The following is an 18,931-nucleotide window of genomic DNA, read 5'->3' as shown; positions in this document are numbered from 1 at the left end:
TCATCACTGTTGGTATTGGGGTGTGTTGGAAGGCAACATGTTTTTCTTGTTTTAATATAAGATGTATGTGGATGGTTGAAACCTGATTACACCTGGCTTGGAATGCCAGCAGAGCAAGTTTGCCCAGCAGGGTGTTCGTGGCAAGAAGTAATAAATGGGAATTCATATTTTAACAGGATGTTCCCGCATAGGCCTCCTGTTTTGAGGTATGGTGGTAGAGGAGCATCAGATAAGACCTCCTGGGTAGGTTTTACCAACACCAAAGTCCAGCTGTTACTGAAAGATGACCTGGGTCAAAAACAGTGATTCATGGGCAAATGGCACCCCTAGTGTAGACTGCAACATGCTTCCTGGAAAGATGAGATACTTCCTGTTGATTAGGAAGGACGGCCTCTTATGGATTGTCATTTGACAAGCAGACAGTGGGTGTTTGTGTGGGTGGTGTCTGAGTGGACTTTAAAAGCAGTGGCCAGATAGAATTATTCCTCTTTGCTCTTTGTCCTGGAGCCCAACCACATACAGAATTTGAAGGAAGGACTTACGGTATTGTATCAACCCTGCTATATACAGTATCTCACAAAAGCGAGTACACCCCTCACATTTTCGTAAATATTTTATTATACCTTTTCATGTGACAACACTGAAGAAATGACACTTTTGCTACAATGTAAAGTAGTGAGTGTACAGCTTGTATAACAGTGTAAATTTGCTGTCCCCTCAAAATAACTCAACACACAGCCATTAATGTCTAAACCACTGGCAACAAAAGTGAGTACATCCCTAAGTGAAAATGTCCAAATTGGGCCTAATTCGCCATTTTCCCTCCCCGGTGTCATGTGACTTGTTAGTGTTACAAGGTCTCAGGTATGAATGGGGAACAAGTGTGTTAAATTTGATGTTATCGCTCTCACTCTCTCATCCTGGTCACTGGAAGTTCAACATGGCACCTCATGGCAAAGAACTCTCTGGGGATCTGAAAAAGAGAATTACTGCTCTACATAAAGATGGCCTAGGCTATAAGAAGATTGCCAAGACCCTGAAACTGAGCTGCAGCACAGTGGCCAAGACCATACATCGGTTTAACAGGATAGGTTCCACTCAGAACAGGCCTCACCATGGTCGACCAAAGAAGTTGAGTACACGTGCTCAGTGTCATATCCAGAGGTTGTCTTTGGGAAATAGACATATAAGTGCTGCCAGCATTGCTGCAGAGGTTGAATGGGTGGGGGTCAGCCTGTCAGTGCTCAGACCATACGCCGCACACTGCATCAACTTGGTCTGCATGGCTGTCGCCCCAGAAGGAAGCCTCTTCTATAGATGATGCACAAGAAAGCCCGCAAACAGTTTGCTGAAGACAAGCAGACTAAGGACATGGATTACTGGAACCATGCCCTGTAGTCTGATGAGACCAAGATAAACGTATTTGTTTCAGATGGTGTCAAGCGTGTGCGGCGGTAACCAGGTGAGGAGTACAAAGACAAGTTTGTCTTTCCTACAGTCAAGCATGGTGTTGTGAGTGTCAAAGTCTGGAGCTGCATGAGTGCTGCCGCCACTCTATGACCTTCAGAGCCCAGATGGTCCCCGATCATGTCTATGACCTTCGGAGCCCAGGCGCGACATTATGACGTCACATCCATCCTCAGCAGTTGTAAATATAGCCGTTGCCTCGGTTGGGAAGCCGAAATCATTTTTTTTTTATTTTATAAAAGCACTCACATTTGGTAAATGTGACATGGGCATAGCAAAGATCTGTCTGGAGTCTTCCTATCCGCTGTGCTGAGTTGTTGCAACGGGGACATCCTGTGATCCGCTTCCTGTAGATGCGTCATTTTGTCTGTGTCTCAGCCTGGTCGGCATGAGATTTCCTGAAGGCAGGGTGTGGACGCAGCGGCCGGTGTCCAATAGAGCAGGTGGTGGGCGGTTACATGTTTCGGAGCTCCGCTCCTTCGTCAGACCTCCCTCATGCCGACCAGGCTGAGACACAGACGAAAGGACGCATCTACAGGAAGCGGATCACCGGATGTCCTCATTGCAACCACTCAGCACGGCGGATAGGAAGACTCCAGACAGATCTTTGCTATGCCCATGTCACATTTACCAAATGTGAGTGCTTTTATACTTTTAACCTAATAAATACTCAGAGCCTACTGCACTTAGAGGCGCCTTGTCTTTTTATCCTAAGATCCTCAGAGAAATGGGTGTTGGTGCATGCGTTCACTTATCCTCCATTGACAGATATATTGCATAAAATACTAGAAAGCTGCATTCCTGACCTGACCACAATGTGAATAGCTGTATAAAATGGCAGCTCTCATTTGCAGGCCATGTCCCCTCCGATGAGTTTCACCCCCCATCGGGGCTTAGTCATAGAGACCACATGCCCCCTAGCAACAAAGTTAAGACTTTCCCCAATGAAAAGTGTCCCCAAATCTGTCAAAAGAAAATGCCTCTCTGGTAGTGCAGGATTTCTCCTGAACATAAAAACTTGACTGGTTATTGAAGCATTTCCCAAGAGATCGGTGATGTTTGTCCAGGTAGGTTTTCCGGGAGAAACACTTGCCGCATCCAGAACAGGAATACGGCTTCTCCCCTGTGTGAGTTCTCTTGTGAACAATAAGATGAGTCCTCTGGGAAAACCGCCTCCCGCATTCCGAACACGGATACGGCTTCTCCCCCGTGTGAACCCTTTCGTGCAAACTGAGGACCGACCTCCGGATAAAAGACTTTCCGCATTCGGAGCAGGAATGCGGCTTCACCCCGGTGTGAAGCTTTTCATGCGTAAGCAGAGACGACTTCTGGGAAAAACATTTCCCGCATTCGGAGCAGCAAAACGGTTTCTCTCCTGTGTGTGTCGTCTTGTGAGAACTGAGGTGTCCTCTTTGGGAAAAACTCTTCCCACATTCCGAACACGAGAACGGTTTTGCCCTCGCGTGAAATCTTTTGTGTTGCAGAGCGGCTGTTTTCTGTTTAAAACATTTCCCCGGTTCAGAAGAAGCCTCTCTGTCTGTGGCGTGGCTGGTCTGATGACGATGGAGAAGATATTTTTTGATAAAACATTTCCCACATTCGGGACACAGATAGGTTTTCTCTGTCCTGTGAAGTCTCTGCTCCATAAAAGGGTCACTGGAGGTATAACATTCGCTATTAACATAATGAGGAAACATTTCAGCTCCTGTAGGACACATGCCATGGATGACAGAATGAAGGTCATCAGAAAACTGGGTCTCGTTCCATGGATAAGATGAAAGTTCTGCATGTTCCAAAAGGAGATTTGGGGTAATGGGGTTTTCCTCTGGAAAATCTGGGGTTAGGTCATCGTCTCCTACTTCACCACCTGGAAACACAACGGGACTTTTATCTATGCTGTTGTTTGATCCACCTGGAAGGAATGGAAAATGGTGAATTAACTTCTCAGGAAAACTTCTGAAATATTGCAAAAAGAGGAACTTATCTTACCTTTTTCACTGGGTAAATCACAATGCCCAGCGATCTAGTGATGTTCTGAGGCACCTACTACCCCACTGCTGCACACCTAGTCATGCGCCCCCATTTTCAGCTGTGATGTCATTGGAGCTGTCTACCAGGGTCTTGCAGCTGGCCCCCTGATGACACAGTTCTTGCAGCATGTCATCAGGTGGTCAGCTGCAAGTACCAGAAAGAGACAGTTGGCTCCCTGATGATGAGCTATGATGTATGTACAGTAGCATACCCTGTGGCCTTCTGGGAATGCGTACAGGATACTGCAGCCAAAGTGACACGCCCAGCGATCCAGCAGTGTTCTATAGCAGGGGCCTCCAAACTTTCAAAACGTACTATCCTTTAGGCTTAAAGGAGGCCGCACTATGGCCAGTTGGAGTAGATGATGCCCTGGCGTCAGTGGAAGTAAATAATGCCCCATTATTGATTTTAGTGGGATTAATAATGCCCCACCATTGGTGACAGTGGGAGGAATAGTGCCCCATTATTGGTGTCATTGGGAGGAATAGTACCCCATCATTGGTGTCATTGGGAGGAATAGTACCCTATCATTGGTGCCAGTTGGAGGAATAGTGCCCCATCATTGGTATCAGTGGGAGGAATAGTGTCCCATCATTGGTGCCAGTGGGAGGAATAGTGCCCCATCATTGGTGCCAGTGGGAGGAATAGTGCCCCATCATTGGTGTCAGTGGGAGGAATAGTGTCCCATCATTGGTGCCAGTGGGAGGAATAGTGCCCCATCATTGATATCAGTGGGAGGAATAGTGTCCCATCATTGGTGTCAGTGGGAGGAATAGTGCCCCATCACTGGTGTCAGTGGGAGGAATAGTGCCCCATCATTGGTGTCATTGGGAAGAATAGTGCCCCATCATTGGTGTCAGTGGGAGGAATGGTACCCCATCAGTTGTCTCAGCGGGAGGAATAGTACCCCATCGTTGGTGCCAGTGGAAAGAATGGTGCCCTATTTTTGGTGCAAGTGGAAAAAATAGTGCCTCATCATTGGTGACAGTGGGAGGAATGGTGTCCCATCATTATTTGTATCTGGAGGAAAAATTGACCCAAGATCCCAATAAAAACAAAAAAGGGCTGCATCTGGGCCCTGGACCACACTTTGGCGACCACTGTTCTATAGGGATCCACTATGCTGCACACCGGGTCCTGCGCTGCCACTTTCTTTAGAAGCCAGCTGTCTCTTCTGGGTTCTTTCAGCCAGCCACCTGATGAAGCGCATGTGCCGTGTCATTAGTGGGGGCGGCATCAAGTGCCAGGAAGAGACTGCTGGCTCCCTAATGATGTGCCCGGCATAAGCATACCCTGAGGCCTCCGATGATGAATGCTGTGGTGATCCCTACAAGCTGACGGCAAGTGGCACGTCATTTTTGCCTAGGGGAGAATCTAGGAAGTGTGGAGAGAAATTCCCTGGGATGAGATGGTGGAAAGTGGCTGGGGAAGGTGAAAATCCTCTTTAAGGAGAAGCGTGTAACAAAGAGCTCCTTGCCCTCACCCTGAAAATGAAAGGGTACAAAGCTATCTAAAGGAAAGAACAAATCCTCCCAATAAGATCATTTTCTAATTTTGGTGTCACAGATGGACTTGCTTGTTTGCCTTCGTGACTTGTTTTTCAGGATGTAGATAAGCGGTCCTCAAGCTGTTGAGGATGTACAATGCCTCCATCAAGACTTCAATGATTGAGTGCTTGTGTCCTCTGATGTCGCCTCAACGTTTATTATAAACTGTGATGTTAAACACAAGAATTCTCCGTTTCTGTCGTAGAGGAACAATTCAATTCATATTTAAACCATTAATCTTGAACACTGGTCTCCAAACTGTCTAAGCAAGGGCCAATTTACTCTCCTTCAGGCTTTTTGGGGTGGGGTGGGGTGGGGGGCAGATTGTGGCTATCAGGAGTAAAAAGTATCCCAGCATCAGTCTGAGTAAACAATCCTCCATCACTGGTGCTATTGGGAGGAATTGTGCCCCATCATTGAAATCATTGGGAGGAACTGTGCCCCATGGTTGGTGTCATTGGGAGGAACTATGCCCCATCATTGGAATCATTGGGAGGAACTGTGCCCCATGGTTGGTGTCATTGGGAGGAACTGTACCCCATCGTTGGAGTCATTGGGAGGAACTGTGCCCCATGGTTGGTGTCATTGGGAGGAACTGTGCCCCATGGTTGGTGTCATTGGGAGGAACTGTACCCCATCGTTGGAGTCATTGGGAGGAACTGTGCTCCATGGTTGGTGTCATTGGGAGGAACTGTGCCACATCATTGGAATCATTGGGAGGAACTGTGCCCCATGGTTGGTGTCATTGGGAGGAACTGTGCCCCATCATTGGAATCATTGGGAGGAACTGTGCCCCATGGTTGGTGTCATTGGGAGGAACTGTACCCCATCGTTGGAGTCATTGGGAGGAACTGTGCCCCATGGTTGGTGTCATTGGGAGGAACTGTGCCCCATGGTTGGTGTCATTGGGAGGAACTGTGCCCCATGGTTGGTGTCATTGGGAGGAACTGTGCCCCATCGTTGTAATCATTGTGAGGAACTGTGCCCCATGGTTGGTGTCATTGGGAGGAACTGTGCCCCATCGTTGGAGTCATTGGGAGGAACTGTGCCCCATGGTTGGTGTCATTGGGAGGAACTGTGCCCCATGGTTAGTGTCATTGGGAGGAACTGTGCCCCATGGTTGGTGTCATTGGGAGGAACTGTGCCCCATCGTTGTAATAATTGTGAGGAACTGTGCCCCATGGTTGGTGTCATTGGGAGGAACTGTGCCCCATGGTTGGTGTCATTGGGAGGAACTGTGCCCCATCGTTGTAATCATTGTGAGGAACTGTGCCCCATGGTTGGTGTCATTGGGAGGAACTGTGCTCCATGGTTGGTGTCATTGGGAGGAACTGTGCCCCATGGTTGGTGTCTTTGGGAGGAATTGTGCCCCTCATTAGTGTCAGTGTATAAAATAGCACCTCAAGAGCAGATAAAAACAAGCAGAGGGCCACAGCTTGGAGATCATTGATCTAGAGTCTCTAGATGAATAAAAGGGTGATAGAGCCCTTGGGGGCAAGGATGTCCTTCACTCCTTCTCCTATTACACAGTACTGCCAAATAACCTAACTTCTACTTGAAAGAAATAGGACCCTCAATGAGACGTAGACGGCATTAAAATAGATCAGATCTAGACAAGGAGCACATAATCCTTGATTTAACTACCCCTCTCACCCCCTGTAATAACCTAATATGGTAATTTGGCTCTCAAAAAGTCTTACTACACAACTAAGCCTTCTCTGATGACCCCTGACTCCCCCACTGGGCACATACTGCCCCCCCCCCCATTACTGTCTACGGACAGAGGAGGGGGGAGAAGAAGAGATTGTTGTAGTGACTGAACAAGCAGAATCTGGGACTCTTCTCGGGATTGAGACTGCATTCACATCTGAGGGACGCAACGCGTTTGGCACCAAAGTATCTTATGCACCTGTTTTTGGCACTGAGTTTTTGCAGATTTTTTTGGGGATCCATTAGGTGCCATCAAAAAATAAAAGATTGTTATAGTGACTGAACAAGGAGAATCTGGGACTCTTCTCTGGATTTACTGTTTATTACACACCTGGGCTGATCTCTGGAGGACCTTCCTCCTCCTTACATGTCTCATCATCCATCACAAATGGATCTTCTGCTTCTTCGCCAACTTCAACTTTTATAGCAATCAGATGTTCACTCTGGACAATACCAAAAAAAACAAACTTAATAATATCCAAAACCAGTAAAGATCACCTATAATAGTCTCACTGTGTTATGAACGTCACAAACATTGGAAGTATAATGGACATACAGGTCCTCAGACATTTATACTGGCCACTGAATCCTTAAATACCAACATTCACACAAGCGTTTATGGAGATTCATGGGGTAAACATGCAGCAGGTGCCTCTTATACTGGCTTATCAGGAGGAAATGTAAGTGAACAGAGAAGGTTTTCCAGCCTTTATTTAACCGGTTGCCGACCGCCGCAAGTACATATACTGCGGCGGTCAGCCCCGGCCAGGCAAAGTGACGTATGGGTACGTCACTAGCCTGTCACTGGCTTGTGAGCCAATAGCGGGCGAGCGCGCGCCCGCCCCGGCTTGTTCCCTAAGAAGTCAGTGCGTGTGACCGGCGGATCCGATGTCCGCCGGTCACTCGCAATCGTTCGCCGGAAAGGGAAAAAGGCAGGCGGGTAATGTAAACAAAGCCGCCTGTCACTCTCCCCTGTGTAAAAATGGAGATCAAACGGTTCTACTATGTAGGACTGTTGATCTCTGTTCTTACACCAGTAGCCAATGACAGTTAGAAACACGCCCCTAGGACACACTTAACCCCTCCCTCTCCAATACAGTTAACCCCTTCCCTGCCAGTGTCATTTTTACAGTAACAGTGCATATTTATAGCACTGATTACTGTAGTAATGTCACTGGTAACCCCATAAGTGTCAAAAATGTCAGTCAAGGGTCCGATCTGTCCACCGCAATGTCGCAGTCCCGCAAAAAAAAATCGCAGATCGCCGCCATTACTCGTTAAAAAAAAAAAACAACAAAAATGACAAAAATCTTTCCCTTAATAAGTAAATGCAATAACTTTTGCGCAAACCAATCAAAATACGCTTATTGTGATTTTTTTTTACCAAGCATGTGTAGCATAAAACAAATTGGCCAAAAATGCTAAAAAAATTTGATTTTTACATTTTTTTGGGGGGGGAATTTCATATAAAAAAATGTGAAAAATATTGTTATTTTTGCAAAATTTTCGCTCTTTTTTTGTTTATAGCGCATGATCAAAAAAATCGCACAGGTGATCAAATACCACCAAAAGAAAGCTCTGTTTGTGGGAAAAAAAGGACGTCAAATTAGTTTAGGTACAGCGTTGCACGACCGCGCAATTGTCCGTTAAAGTCACGCAGTGCCGAATCGCAAAATACCCCCTGGTCAGGAAGGGGGTAAAATCTTCTGGGGCTTAAGTGGTTAAAACAACACTCAAGTTCTTCCTACCTGATCCTTCTGAGGGATCTCCTGATCTTCCTGTGTGGAGTCCCGGGAATACAGAGGACGGGGACATCTCTCTGGGGGATTTCTGTTACTGGATCCATCTGTAGGAAACACACACACTGACTGAATACATTGTTTCTATGTCTTTATATCAGAGGATGTGTGTATCTAGGGGGATCCTCAATACAAGAAATTAATGTCTCCTGTTACCCGGTGATGTGAGGGGCGGCCGATTCTCCATCATGACGTCCTTGTAGAGTTCCTTGTGTCCTTCTATATACTCCCACTCCTCCATGGAGAAATAGACAGTGACATCCTGACACCTTATAGGAACCTGACACACACAATGATACAGTCACCATCCAGACACATCCCTTGTCTGTTACTGGATAATGTCCCAGAATTCCCGGCACCGCTCACCTCTCCTGTCAGCAGCTCAATGATCTTCTGGGTGACTTCTAGGATCTTTGCATCTTTGTTTCTCTCATATGATGATGGAGGATCATCAAACCTCTTTATTACCGATCCATAATCCTACATAATGAGATGATAATAAATATCGCACCTCTCCGGTCAGCTCTGTGTTTTATTAATTAAGCCCCAGCCCTATTTCGAACACTTTTTGTTTTTCCTAGAAAACTACTTAGAACCCCCAAACATTATATATATATTTTTTTAGCAAAGACTCTGGAGAATAAAATGTCTGTCATTGCAATATTTTTTGTCACGCGGTATTTGCGCAGCGGTCTTTAAAACGCAATTACATTTTTTTGGAAAAATTTTAAAAAATCACATTCCACTGCATTTAAAAAATACTAAACAGTAAAGTTAGACCATTTTTTTTGTATATTGTGTCAAAATTTACACCGAGTAAATAGATACCCAACATGTTACGGTTTAAAATTGCGCCCCCCCCCCCCCCCCGTGGGATGGCGACAAACTACGGTCAATAGAGATCTCAATAGGCGACACTTTAAAGTTTTTTAACGGTTACCAGTTTAGAGTTAGAGTGTAGCTCTTTTTTTTTTAATTATTGCCCACGCTCTGGCGATCGCGGCGATACCTCACATGTGTGTTTTGAACAGCGATTTCATTCGCGGCTCGACTTCCATATACGTTTTTTTTGTGCGCGAGCTAACGGTGACGGGGGTGGCTAAAATGTTTTTTTTCCTATTTATTTATTTTTTTTTTTTTAACTTTATTACAGGTTTTTAAAAAAAAAAAAAAAAAAATCTGATCACTTTTATTGCTGTCACAACAATGTAAACATCCCTTGTGACAGCAATATGTAGTGACAGGTACTCTTTATGGAGGGATCGGGGGTCTAAAAGACTCCAAGCCCCTCCACTACACTTTCATGTATGCAAAACGCATTTTTGCATACAGCCGTTTCTTAAATTTGCAGCCTTTTGCAGCACAGTAACCCGGAAGTGACGTCATAGACACCGCCTCCGGGTTACGTCATCAGAGCCCCGATCGAAGCCGTTTCCGGCATTGATCGGGACTCCATCCAGCCGGCGGACGCGCCGGCTGGGTGCTCGGGTCTCCTGGTGGGACGGGAGCCCCGAGCAAAGCCACGGAAGGCGGCGGGAGGGGGGGGCACGTCCCCTCCTGCTCACCCGGGTAGCGATCGAGCGGCTCCCGAGCCGCATCGGTCGTTACCGACGGAAAGCCAACCGTCGGCTGTAAACCACGGTATCGGGGTGATGCCTCTAGCTAGGGGCATCATCCCGGTATAACCCCGCAAAGTTTGCCGACGTAGTCCTACGTCACTTTGCGGTAAGTGGTTAATAGAGATAAGAGTGATGTCATGTGACCTCCCAGAATCCTCCTCACCTCCCAGGTCAGGTCTGTGTTTTATTAATAGAGATAAGAGTGATGTCATGTGACCTCCCAGAATCCTCCTCACCTCTCCGGTCAGCTCTGTGTTTTATTAATAGAGATAAGAGTGATGTCATGTGACCTCCCAGAATCCTCCTCACCTCTCCGGTCAGCTCTGTGTTTTATTAATAGAGAAGAGTGATGTCATGTGACCTCCCAGAATCCTCCTCACCTCTCCGGTCAGCTCTGTGTATTATTTATAGAGATAAGAGTGATGTCATGTGACCTCCCAGAATCCTCCTCACCTCTCCAGTCAGCTCTGTGTTTTATTAATAGAGATAAGAGTGATGTCATGTGACCTCCCAGAATCCTCCTCACCTCTCCGGTCAGCAGATAGATGATCTCCAAGGTGAGCTGTAATAACCTTTCAGTCATGTGACTCCGCTCCTTCTCCATTTCCAATGAAAAGCCCAGAAACAGACTCTGCTCCTCGTGGGAGGGGCCTCTGTAAAGTTCAATATATAATAAATGAAAACAAAACCAGAGCCGTTCCTTTTTCTTTTAGTTTTGAATATACCCTGGAATGGTTAGAACCTGCTTTCACAGCTCCTACTGAGAAGATTTTCCCTTCACTTCCTGTCCCTCTGACACAACAGGAAGTAAGGGGAATCTCTGCAATGGGGACAAAGATGCATGCAATGACTAAGATGAAGGTACATAGAGGCAAGGAAGTGTAAGTTGTGAGTTGGGGGCTTCAGGACACCGGAATAAGAATGCGATGACAACTAGAGGGGGCCCAGCCACAGAAATTGGAGTGGAGGATGCTGGGAAAAAATTAGCAAACAAAAGCATGACAGTTCATCATAATATTTTTGTCTTCATATAACACCAGCACTTTCCTCCAGAGGGCATAAACTGCCCCCAGTGCTGCCCCCTGTAGGTATATAAAGCATAGAAACCTGCCTCCCATATGATCACATGATCCCAGTCCAGGGAACACACACAATACTGGGACCCTCTTCTCCCAAAATAAGAAGACAATATTACCTCTTCCACACTGGCTACACAATCTGCAGCCTGAACACCAGCAATCTTCTCACCCAGCAACAGCTTTGTCCTGTCCCCTGTTAGAGGCTACAATAAAATGGCCGCCACAATAAACAGCCCCGATGTCAAATTTTTTTTTTTACATTATTCAGTAGGAAACGATTCTTGAGGAGGATTTCTACACAGCTCTCCTTAATTTTTACTGAAACGATCTTTCTTTGGCGAAAGGGAGATTCGAGGTGCTACAAGAAAATGGCCGCCGTTCTCTCACAGTACGGACATGGTGTTTTTTTTTCCTAGCCTTGTGCGAGCTATTCTGAGAGAACAACCACCAATAGGAAAACAGTGCAATTTTCTCGCTTTGCGTCGCTATAGTAACCAGGAAGTGGCGTGGAACGCAAAAGCGGAAGCTGGGAGCCACTTGGCGGAAGTGGGAGGAGACTAGGGATGATAGAGGGGAGACAGGGATCTGCTCAGGATTGAAGGGGGGTTTCCATGTCTCCAGGCAGAGCTGGGCACATAATACTAATATTTATGTATTAATAAGGTGATTATCGGGCACACCCCATTATATCTGTCTGCAGAAGAGGGATTTCTGGGGTCACTCTGTTGGGGGGTCATTTATTAATTACTGTCTTGGCTTTTATACATTCCTGTGTGAGTTGTCGGATGGTTGATGGAAAAGAAAGTCAGCGTTCTATCGGACGAGAGGATCTCCAAAGTGTCTCTTCTCCTTTTTCTAATTACGTGTGTGTTTTATTTTTTATTCCATTTGGTTTTATACGTATTATTATTCACAGGAGTCTCTGTTGGTCCCTCCCCCGAGGAGCTTCTACAGCCAAAGATGGAGAAGAAGCGAGGTCAGATGACAGAGACAATATTAGACCTGACCCTGGAGATCATCTACCTGCTGACCGGAGAGGTGAGGAGGATTCTGGGAGGTCACATGACATCACTCTTATCTCTATTAATAAAACTCAGACCTGACCGGAGAGGTGAGGAGGATTCTGGGAGGTCACATGACATCACTCTCATCTCTATTAATAAAACACAGAGCTGACCGGAGAGGTGAGGTGGATTCTGGGAGGTCACATGACATCGCTCTTATCTCTATTAATAAAACACAGACCTGACCGGAGAGGTGAGGAGGATTCTGGGAGGTCACATGACATCACTCTTATCTCTATTAATAAAACACAGACCTGACCGGGGAGGTGAGGAGGATTCTGGGAGGTCACATGACATCACACTTATCTCTATTAATAAAACAGAGCTGACCGGAGAGGTGAGGAGGATTCTGGGAGGTCACATGACATCACTCTTATCTCTATTAATAAAACACAGATCTGACCGGAGAGGTGAGGAGGATTCTGGGAGGTCACATGACATCACTCTTATCTCTATTAATAAAACACAGAGCTGACCGGAGAGGTGAGGAGGATTCTGGGAGGTCACATGACATCACTCTTATCTCTATTAATAAAACTCAGACCTGACCGGAGAGGTGAGGAGGATTCTGGGAGGTCACATGACATCACTCTCATCTCTATTAATAAAACACAGAGCTGACCGGAGAGGTGAGGTGGATTCTGGGAGGTCACATGACATCGCTCTTATCTCTATTAATAAAACACAGACCTGACCGGAGAGGTGAGGAGGATTCTGGGAGGTCACATGACATCACTCTTATCTCTATTAATAAAACACAGACCTGACCGGGGAGGTGAGGAGGATTCTGGGAGGTCACATGACATCACACTTATCTCTATTAATAAAACAGAGCTGACTGGAGAGGTGAGGAGGATTCTGGGAGGTCACATGACATCACTCTTATCTCTATTAATAAAACACAGATCTGACCGGAGAGGTGAGGAGGATTCTGGGAGGTCACATGACATCACTCTTATCTCTATTAATAAAACACAGAGCTGACCGGAGAGGTGAGGAGGATTCTGGGAGGTCACATGACATCACTCTTATCTCTATTAATAAAACACAGACCTGACCGGGGAGGTGAGGAGGATTCTGGGAGGTCACATGACATCACTCTTATCTCTATTAATAAAACACAGACCTGACCGGGGAGGTGAGGAGGATTCTGGGAGGTCACATGACATCATTCTTATCTCTATTAATAAAACACAGACCTGACCGGAGGGGTGAGGAAGATTCTGGGACAGGTAGCTTTGCTTCTATTTGATATTTCTTTGTTTTTTCCTTATTTAGGATTATGGGCCCATAAAGAAGGTGAGTGATCCTCGGAGGCCCTCATCCATGATTTTTAAGAAGGAGAGCGAAAAGAAGATTCTAGAAGTCACCCAGAAGATCATTGAGCTGCTGACAGGAGAGGTGAGCGGTGCCGGGAATTCTGGGACATTATCCAGTAACAGACAAGGGATGTGTCTGGATGGTGATCATGCAGTCAGTCCCCCCCCCCTCAGGCCCGGCTGCGCGATGAAATCCTGGACTCTGACTTCTCCTTTGGGCTCCACATCCAATCAGTGTTCAAATCTTGCCTCCTTCAAATTGGGAACATCGCCCCTTCTACTTGCCAACCGACCGCCGCAGATATACTGCGGTAGGCTGGCTAAGCTGCGCGAATCGCTGTACCTGTTCGCGGAAGCGCTCTTGGGGGTGCACGCGCGCCACCAGAGATGCCCTCAACGTCCCCATTAGCCGACGGGGATGCCGATGCATGGAATTGCCACCGGGCACCCGCAATCACACCCCGTGACGAGAGAACAGCGGTCTGCTGTTGTAAAAACAGCAAACTGTTGTTCTCTCAGGAATCAACAGAAAGAAGGGGGGGAAGGTTGGGACTTTGAATGAGACCCACGGTGGGATATGCCGTGCGTCTCCATCCCTATTCAATTGAATAAATTAGGAGGGCCGGGACTTTAACCACTTTACCAACGGAGGATTTTGCTGTCTTACGTCTGGGCCACTTTTTGCGATTCGGCGCTGTGCGACTTTAACGGACAATTGCGCGGTCGTGCGACGCCGTACCCAAACTAAATTTACGTCCTTTTTTCCCCACAAACAGAGCTTTCTTTTGGTGGTATTTGATCACCTGTGCGATTTTTACTTTTTGCGCTATAAACAAAAAAAGAGCGTAAATTTTGAAAAAACAACACTATTTTTCACATTTTTTTTATATGAAATTCCACCAAAAAAAATGTAAAAATCAAAATTTTTTTAAATGTTTGGCCAATTTGTTTTCTGCTACCTATGTTTGGTAAAAAAATTCACAATAAGCGTATTTTGATTGGTTTGCGCAAAACTTATTGCGTTTACTAACAAAGGGAAAGATTTCTGTCATTTTTGGTGTTTTTTTTTTTTTAACGAGTAATGGCGGCGATCTGCGATTTTTCTTTTTTTTTTGGCGGGACTGCGACATTGCGGCGGACAGATCGGACCCTTGACTGACATTTTTGACACTTTTGGGGTTACCAGTGACATTACTGCAGTAATCAGTGCTATATATATGCACTGTTACTGTAAAAATGACACTGGCAGGGAAGGGGTTAATTTTATTGGAGAGGGAGGGGTTAATGTATGCCTGGTGCTTACTGACGTGTGTGGGGGGAGGTGACTGAGTGACACAAGGACAGATCCAGGGTTCAGCTATGCTGAACCCTGCAATCTGACCCTGCCTGTCACTGAGGAGATCCGCCCGCTTGTGTTTACACAAGCAGGCGGATCTCCACACTAGATCCCCGACGATCGGGGAAGAGCAGCGGCAATCGCCGCTGCTCCTCCCCTGGCCCGACTCCCGCTGTGACTGAATACGCGCGCCGCCGAGAAAGGGGAGTGTCTGACGACGTAGTACTACGTCGTCAGACGATAACGAGCCACTCTGCCGCAGTAATATTACTGCAGGCAGACGTAAAGTGGTTAAATGAAAGACATGACTAGGCTATCAGGATAAAAAAAATACATTTAATGTGGACAACAAATAATAAACATTGTCATAGAAAATATACAGAGTAATACAACAAATTTTCTTCAAGGTATTGCAAACACTGATAAATTGGTCCTCAGATCCAGTATTCATAAAACCAATAAGTATTGGACAAGAATAGTAAAATGGTTGTATAAAATCACAACGATATTGAACTCAAAATTGCAAAAAATGGTAAAATGGTGTGACATCAATAGACTCGACGCGTATCGTGGGGCAATTGTACCACTTCATCAGGAGTAGAGGTCTGGATGTCCGGTGTCCAGTTTTCAATCAATATCATTGTTGTCATTTCCTTAAACAAATATAATTCTATACTTTGTAGATATGAACCAGACCTCTACTCCTGATGAAGTGGTACAATTGCCCCACGATACGCGTCGAGTCTATTGATGTCCTGATCTTGTCACACCATTTTACCATTTTTGCAATTTTGAGTTCAATATCGTTGTGATTTTATACAACCATTTTACTATTCTTGTCCAATACTTATTGGTTTTATGAATACTGGATCTGAGGACCAATTTATCAGTGTTTGCAATACCTTGAAGAAAATTTGTTGTATTAATCTGTATATTTTCTATGACAATGTTTATTATCTGTTGTCCACATTAAATGTATTTATTTGATCCTGAAAGCCATTTCATTTAAAGTCCCGACCCTCCTCATTTATTCTCAGGAATCAACACAGAGCTCCTGTGTTCCTCCTATTTAGGAACACAGCTCTCTGTGTTGATTCCACAAGCCCATCCCCCTCACAGTTAGAAAACACCCCCTAGGCTCCCATTTAACCCTTTGATCACCCCTGGGTTCCCTGCCAGTGTCATTATTACAGTAACAGTGCATATTTTTAGCACTGATTACTGTAGTAATGTCACTGATCCCCCCCCAAAAGTGTAAAAAATGTCAGTTAGGGGTCTGATCTGTCCGCCGCAATGTCGCAGTCCCACTAAAAATCGCTGATCGCCGCCATTACTAGTAAAAAAAAAACAAAAATGACATAAATCTATCGCATTGCATACTAGCTGATTATGAAATACTTACCTTAAAACGAAGCCCCCGCAGTGCCGCCCGCTCAGCGACAGGACGGCCGACATGTCCGGCCGTCCTGCTTCCTGGTTCACGTCCTCTGGCCATCTGATTGGATTTGTGCCACTTAGGTGCCACAGCCTGACGGGCCAAGAATAGTGTCTCCATTAACATAATTCTAGTATGCTTCGGCCACTGCTCTTCATCCAAAACCCCCAACAAACAAATCAATGGGGTGCAATATACATAAATATAATGTTCTAAGTCATTTTCTAGCAAAAAAAAAATAAAGATTTTTACTTGTAAACAACATATGTCGGAAAAGGCCTGTTCTTCAAGTGGATAATAATATTAAAATGTTGCTTGTATCATTGTGTGTGTCAGGTTCCTATAAGGTGTCAGGATGTCACTGTCTATTTCTCCATGGAGGAGTGGGAGTATATAGAAGGACACAAGGATCTCTACAAGGACGTCATGATGGAGAAGCGGCCGCCCCTCACATCACCGGGTAACAGGAGACATTAATTTCTTGTATTGAGGATCCCCCTAGATACACACATCCTCTGATATAAAGACATAGAAACAATGTATTCAGTCAGTGTGTGTGTTTCCTACAGATGGATCCAGTAACAGAAATCCCCCAGAGAGATGTCCCCGTCCTCTGTATTCCCGAGACTCCACACAGGAACATCAAGTGATCCCTCAGGAGGATGAGGTAGATGGAAAGGTTTAGTTCTAGTGTTCAGATCATGTGCCTGGAGCTGGATAATATATATCATTTTTTATTTGTTTTTTTGTTTTGTGGGTTAGGAAGAAAACCTGAGTGAATCCAGGATTGAAGGTGGAGAAGAAGAGATGTCAATGAGAGATGATGAGCGTAGTGTTGAGGAGAAAATTCCTTCAGATACACAAGGCCGATGTTCTTCTCCTCTCTACTCTGGAGATTTAGAGGATGACTGCAAGATTCTTCAGGACTATCATGTGGGTCAAACATTAAATTAGGAATGCTGATTGAGGGAGTGGTCAGTCAGAGTAAAGGCAGATAGAACAGAGAAAGGGCATTGGTGAAAACCTATTGGGGATCCATTGGGTGGTGGAAAGGCAGGGAGCTGGATGGATCATATGGACCAGGGAAAACCAGGATGGCTTGATGGCAGCGAGAAGGGCAGGTTAACCACCTAATGCCAGCCGATGTACCGGTACATCCCCGGATTTTGAGTGGCTATACCGGGATCCTGCTATATTGCTCCAATGCTGAGCACGACATGTGACATTGCTTGTTTGACCTGCTCCTATCCCCAGCTCTGCTGATCCTCTGCAGCTCAGTCCTATCTCTCCGGTCCCCTATCACCTATAGCTTTCCCAACGTGTGCCCTCTGCTATTTGCTCCTCTTTAGTCTAGACCCCACTTACCTTCCTACTGCACATCAGATGTGACGTCTGCACCAGACACTCCCGGAATATATACACATGAACCGGAAGTGACTGCTGATGATGTCTTTCTGGTTCACTTGTTGGTTTTCCCAGTGCATCCTGGGATATCTCATACCTGCAATACTTTCAAAACAAACAGAAGCTAAAGCTGAATAAAAGCCTCTCAAAAGCTGCAGGTGCTGTTAGCGAGCGTTGTCAGACTTCTATGGAGGCTTTGGAGATGCTTCAAAACACCAAGAAAGCGACATGGTTAATCATTTTTGAAGCAAAGCAAACACAATGTGTGAACAGGACTGTAAGATAACCATTTTATTTAGCGAAAAGGGATTTGATTGTGTGGTCACATTCGCCTCTGTTCCATGTTCTTCAATGTAGGAGACAGAGAGTCTGTTACTGGTGGTCTGCTGCTATTGTCTGTGTATTAGGGTTTGATGTGTTTACACTTATAATAATGTGTATTGTACTTAATGAGCTCGATGACGGCAAGTCTGCTAGGTAATAAAAGTGTGTCCAATGCTACATTTTGAAGCAAGTGTAAACAAGTCCTAAGGCAATAGAAAGCACTTTTGGGGGGCTGGGGGCGACCAGTCCTTACAGGCTCAAAAATGGCTAAAATACATCAAAATGCGCTTAAAAGCACTCTTTTTTAGGGCATTCTATTGAAGTTTATGGGGCCAATAATGCCCATATCTGCCTTAAAGTAGCTCATTTACGTTTTGGAGCTTTAGGCTTCAAGCTAGAAGCGTTTGAGCGCTCCTATGTGAACAGTCGTAATTGTAATACATGGGATTCTGGATGTTGAGCGTTTTGGAGTTTCAAGCTACAAAACGCTCAGGTATGAATGGGGCCTACTAGTTTGTTATTTTTATGATTTCATACTGATTTTAGTAGCTCAAAAGTAACACAAATATATACATTTTATGTGTGCAGATTATATAATGTATCTATTGAATTATCTAGGGTGAAACTTTCATGGATATTAAAGTGGTAGTTAAAGAGGAAGACGAAGAGCTGCATGTGAGGGGTAATGAGCCCTATAAAGAAAAGGAAATCCCTCCAGAGATCATCACAGGTGAGTAATCTTCTCCCCCCCCCCCCACAGTAACGGGGAGACAGTATGTGCCCAATGGGGGAATGGG

At 45.5% G+C, this 18,931-nt stretch overlaps 2 protein-coding genes across 2 annotated transcripts in view; one reads left to right on the top strand and one right to left on the bottom strand.

Annotated features, from left to right (window-relative positions):
• The window catches only part of LOC309564362 (uncharacterized protein), a 67,008-nt gene that overhangs the window by 33,359 nt on the left and 14,718 nt on the right, over positions 1-18,931 (top strand). The window contains exons 16-20 of the mRNA XM_082268989.1: positions 12,169-12,228; positions 13,595-13,615; positions 15,655-15,686; positions 17,169-17,339; positions 18,753-18,864. Of these exons, the coding sequence (XP_082125115.1) occupies positions 12,169-12,228; positions 13,595-13,615; positions 15,655-15,686; positions 17,169-17,339; positions 18,753-18,864 (396 nt within the window). The remainder of the gene's footprint in view (positions 1-12,168; positions 12,229-13,594; positions 13,616-15,654; positions 15,687-17,168; positions 17,340-18,752; positions 18,865-18,931) is intronic.
• Positions 2,397-7,185, bottom strand: LOC309562822 (uncharacterized protein; the record flags this gene model as incomplete). Its single annotated transcript, XM_082267136.1, has 2 exons — positions 7,087-7,185; positions 2,397-3,379 (listed from the first exon to the last, which is right to left on the bottom strand). The coding sequence occupies exons 1-2, from the start codon at positions 7,136-7,138 to the stop codon at positions 2,397-2,399; spliced, it is 1,035 nt and encodes a 344-aa protein (XP_082123262.1). The 5' UTR covers positions 7,139-7,185.

This window comes from Pelophylax lessonae (assembly GCF_965119305.1).
Source record: "Pelophylax lessonae genome assembly, chromosome: 9".
Taxonomy (NCBI): Eukaryota; Metazoa; Chordata; class Amphibia; order Anura; family Ranidae; genus Pelophylax; species Pelophylax lessonae.
This window is presented reverse-complemented; position numbering and strand designations above follow the sequence as displayed.